This window comes from Etheostoma spectabile, chromosome 9 (genome assembly GCF_008692095.1).
Source record: "Etheostoma spectabile isolate EspeVRDwgs_2016 chromosome 9, UIUC_Espe_1.0, whole genome shotgun sequence".
In the NCBI taxonomy this organism is placed as follows: domain Eukaryota; kingdom Metazoa; phylum Chordata; class Actinopteri; order Perciformes; family Percidae; genus Etheostoma; species Etheostoma spectabile.
In genome coordinates, this window is record NC_045741.1 from 11,439,834 (window position 1) to 11,444,425 (window position 4,592).

General features: G+C 39.8%; 1 protein-coding gene across 1 annotated transcript in view; it reads left to right on the plus strand.

The window, feature by feature from the left end:
- The window catches only part of LOC116695270 (ephrin type-B receptor 1), a 96,038-nt gene that overhangs the window by 77,002 nt on the left and 14,444 nt on the right, over nt 1-4,592 (plus strand). The window contains exons 15-17 of the mRNA XM_032525401.1: nt 1,147-1,214; nt 1,722-1,869; nt 2,383-2,532. Coding sequence (XP_032381292.1) covers nt 1,147-1,214; nt 1,722-1,869; nt 2,383-2,532 — 366 coding nt within the window. The remainder of the gene's footprint in view (nt 1-1,146; nt 1,215-1,721; nt 1,870-2,382; nt 2,533-4,592) is intronic.

Sequence of the window (4,592 nt, forward strand, 5' to 3'; positions counted from 1 at the left end):
CACACACACACACACACACACACACACAAGGATCGATCTCACTGGTGTTGCAGTCCTAGCGTGACCATCTTGCAGACACAAGACCCAGAGGATCAATTGTGTGTGTGTGTGTGTGTACCTAGAAAAAGGTTTTGCCTGCAGAGGATTAGGCTAGAGGAGCATCAAAGGCGTGGTTTGATGCACAAAGTGAATTAAAAAGACACACACACACACACCTTCGACTGCAACCATGTCAGCAGGGATGTCAGTGATGTTTATAAGAGAGAGAGAATGTCTGGCCCAAAGGTGAAAGGAGTAAATAGCAAAAAAAAGGCTTTGGGTTTTGTCAACATGTCTCATAACAACATCAACAAGCCTCCAGCTCCTCAAAATGAGGCTTTTTCTGTTGCTTTTTGATACTCAGCAAAGGAATGGTATGTTTGCTTGTGCACATTAAGAATATATTTGCCAAACCTCTTGTTCTATTTTTTAACATCTTCTCTTAAGAGTTAAATTGTTGAAACTATAGAATGAACCACTTTTGCATCTCATCACATGCTATACACCTTTGGGACAGCAAAAGCCAGTTGATGAATATTATTTAAGTCCCTATTTAATCAGTCCATCTTGCAAAACATCTTTGTTTATCTGAACTGTTAATAGTTAATAATAATTAGTAATTATAATAATGAATTCATGCTTACCTTTTTACGGCTACTTGTGAGTACCATTGGTCAACCTGAACTCTAGATAAAGTAAAACTAATTGATTAACTAGCAGTTCATACTGTAAAGGACAAACATACACATACAACATGAAGCAATGCTCACAATAATGTAACAAAGATTGAATGTCAATATAAGAAAGTTACAAAATTGTCGGACAACGCTTTCCAATTCTGACATTGGCAATTTGTGGAGGAGGGTTTTTGGACCCTGTTTAATACAAGCAGATTATTTATTATTTGCATTATGCAATCACAACAAAATTGCAACTGGGTCAGCATTAAATGGTGCATTCTTTTAAGGACTTCACACATATTTACAAAGAATAAAATAAGGCACTAATTAGATAAGAGATAATAAATACTGACAATAAGAAGTACAGAAACTAACTTTGAAGTATTGTCTGTGAGTCAGAAAACGGAAAATTGTTATTGTTTTGCAGCAAAATGATGGGCAGTTTCCAGTGATCCAGCTGGTTGGTATGCTGAGGGGCATCGCATCCGGAATGAGGTACACACACACACACACACACACACACACACACACACACACACACACACACACACACACACCTGCTACAGAAATCCATTGTTATTATAAAGATGAAGAACAAAACGTTTTCAGATGATTTTTCAATTGTTGTACAAATTATGTTTTTATGTAAAATTACTAAGAGACTTTGAGATTTCATGTGGTTATATCCAATATACTTAATCAGACATCAGCAGTAAACACAAACACACACACACACACACACACACGCACAAACACACAAACACACACACGATCATATCTGTGTTTTAGTGCAGGTACAGTATATGGTTGTGTTAACACACAAACATGTACAAGTACTCAGACATTAAATCCCATCCCTATATCAAAGGCTAGCTGGCAGTGATAAAACACACGCATACACACACACACACACACATACACACACACACACACACACTAAATCCCATTAGCTTTTTATAGTAGCCCGGTATATCCACACAATAAATCCTGTTGATGTTACAGATACCTGGCGGAAATGAGTTATGTTCACCGGGACCTGGCGGCTCGGAACATCCTGGTTAACAGTAACTTGGTGTGTAAGGTTTCTGATTTTGGATTATCACGTTATCTGGAGGAGGACACCTCTGACCCCACCTACACCAGCTCACTGGTGAGGACTCACACCATGCAATAACCCTACACTCATGAGGATACTAATGCTGCAATTATTGGTGCAAAAGAAAACAGTTGTGACTGTACAGATACAACAATGATGAGAACAGAGATAAAATACACAAGGACAAAGGAATTAATAAAAACCAATCCAAGCAAACATGTAGTAATGTTTCCTTTTTTCCCTGGTATCCAAAATCTACAAATGTTTTCACATTGCCTTAATTAGAAGATTTTTTTGCCGTTGAGTACAGTACGTGATGACATACAGTATGCATATGCAGGTTATGGTAAGGATTGTGATGACCACTACAGTAGTCAGTTCTCATCTTTGTGTTTATGACGTACTGTTGCAGATATGTGCTGCCTATGGCCCTTTGCGTAGTACTGTGTGATGAATGTGTAACTGTGCACGTTATGAGTAGAACTATGCATACATATTTTTCCTTTCTTTCTTTCCATCATTTATCTTCCCCCTCTCTTCTTCCCTATTATTTTCCTTTATTCTCAGGGCGGTAAAATCCCAGTTCGGTGGACGGCTCCGGAGGCGATTGCCTACAGAAAGTTTACATCAGCTTCAGATGTCTGGAGTTATGGGATCGTCACCTGGGAGGTGATGTCATACGGAGAGAGGCCTTACTGGGACATGAGCAACCAAGATGTAAGCCACTCTGTGTGTGTGTTGGTGTGTGTGTGTGTGTGTGTGTCTGTGTGTGTGTGTGTGTGTTACAGTGACTCTTGTGTTCTCATTGATGTCTGTGACTGTATAAGATTGTATACATTTTACCCATTCTTTTTGTTGCTCACTGCCTTTCTGGAGCGTGTGTGTGGGTTGGGGGCTGTGCTTGTTTGTTTCCTTTGCCGTCTCTCACAGCATGGTGTCTGCATGTCTTGGAAAACACATGGAAAATGAGGACATCAATTTAAGTGTCACAGAGATGGTTGTTCTCTGGAACATCAGACCAAAAGGCATCAGGAATTTTGTTTTTCAGCTGATCTTCTCTTTAGGGAATACTTAATTTCTTGACAACTTTATTCCAATTACCTGCACGGTATGATCATTCCACTGCAGCATTTAATACCTTATTTTTTCTCTGTGCTGGCATCACAGTGATGTTATTAAATGGTTTGACGTTACATTTATTCCTGTTTTTTAGGCTAAAATGATTGACAGTTTTTTTTTAAAGAAGTGCACAGTTCAAACTGTGCTTTACTTGTGTTTGAATCTATCATACAACTACTCTCTTATCCTTTCTTTAAAACAAGTACGGTTTACTGTTTAAAACCAAAAGGAAACACATGCAACAAATTAAATCCATATGATCGGATTGTTGACAACCTTATTTTTAGATTTCTATTCCGAGAAGTAATGGGATGCTCAGACTATAGTTAGTTTTGGCACTAAAACCCACAAAGCATTGAGGCTCTAAATCCCAATTCTTGCTTTCTGAATCTACAGTATACATCTAATGGCTTTGACACAGTGGGGACATTAATCTTCCTAAGCAAATTTTGTCGCTGCAGAAAATCTTCCAAAATATTTCTGACTTGCATGAGTTGTGTTCATCACCTGTAAAATATTCTTAATAACCTTCGTTTGGGACATATATTTAGAGTTGATTTGTCACATTTTCCCCGGTAAGAACACATTTTTCAGACACACAGCTCCACTTCAGCAACGTTTAACATGCTTGAAATCTCATTAACTTGACTGTATGTAAACGTCTTCTTTAACTGGTTAGCTGTCCCATTAATGATGCCCTTCCTACAGAAACACATTTTAGACTAATAAAACTAAATCATTTCACTGTTTTGGTCAGCAGGGAAACATTTCCTTGTCTTGCATCTGCATCACCTTAACCATCTCTTCCCCCTTATTTCACACTTTACCCCATCGCTTACCTTCCCCCTACTGTCTCTCCTCACCTCCTCCCTTGCTGCCTCACCCCTCATCCTCCCATGGTTGCTCCTTAGCAATAGAAGCAGTCTATGCAGCAGTAATGACATAGAGACACAGACAGTGTATAATGATGGGGAAAGTGTGTGTTACCACTATAGCTAACGAGGGTCTGCTGGGGCATTAACTATGCATGAACCTCACACCCTAAACTCACACAGCTGAACCACACACATGCATGCAGACACACACACACACACACACACACACACACACACACACACACACACACACACACACACACACACAAACACATAATTTCAAAGAACATGGAACGGTGAAATTGTCAGTGGAGCCACCACAGGTGCTGTGTTCATCATGAATTAATCATGAAAGAGACCTGTGATGTTTTACTACACTCACTGCGATGTTGATTGACAGCGGTGCTTAGAGAGAATTTATGCAGCACAAAGCCTGAGAAGTGTGTCGGGGTCAAGTAGAGTTCAGTCAGCGAGCAGACAAATCCCCGGTGCAGAATTTACAGTAGTAGAAGCACCGCATTCCCCAGCTTACTGTTAAGAAGGCTTACAAGTGACACGGGCTAGTAACTTTATATTTGATGGGAAGCATTATTTCAAGGAATGCCCTGGCACATCTGCTTTGTTAAAGGCAGATTATGGCATTAATAATGTTGCAGCAGCACCAAAACTCAAGACACACTTGGAAGAAAGGTTAGGACTCTAAAGCTTGAATCACAGGCAAAACAGGTAGAGTTAAAACGTTTACTAGATCAGTGATAAAAGGGAGGGGGGGGGGGGGGGGGG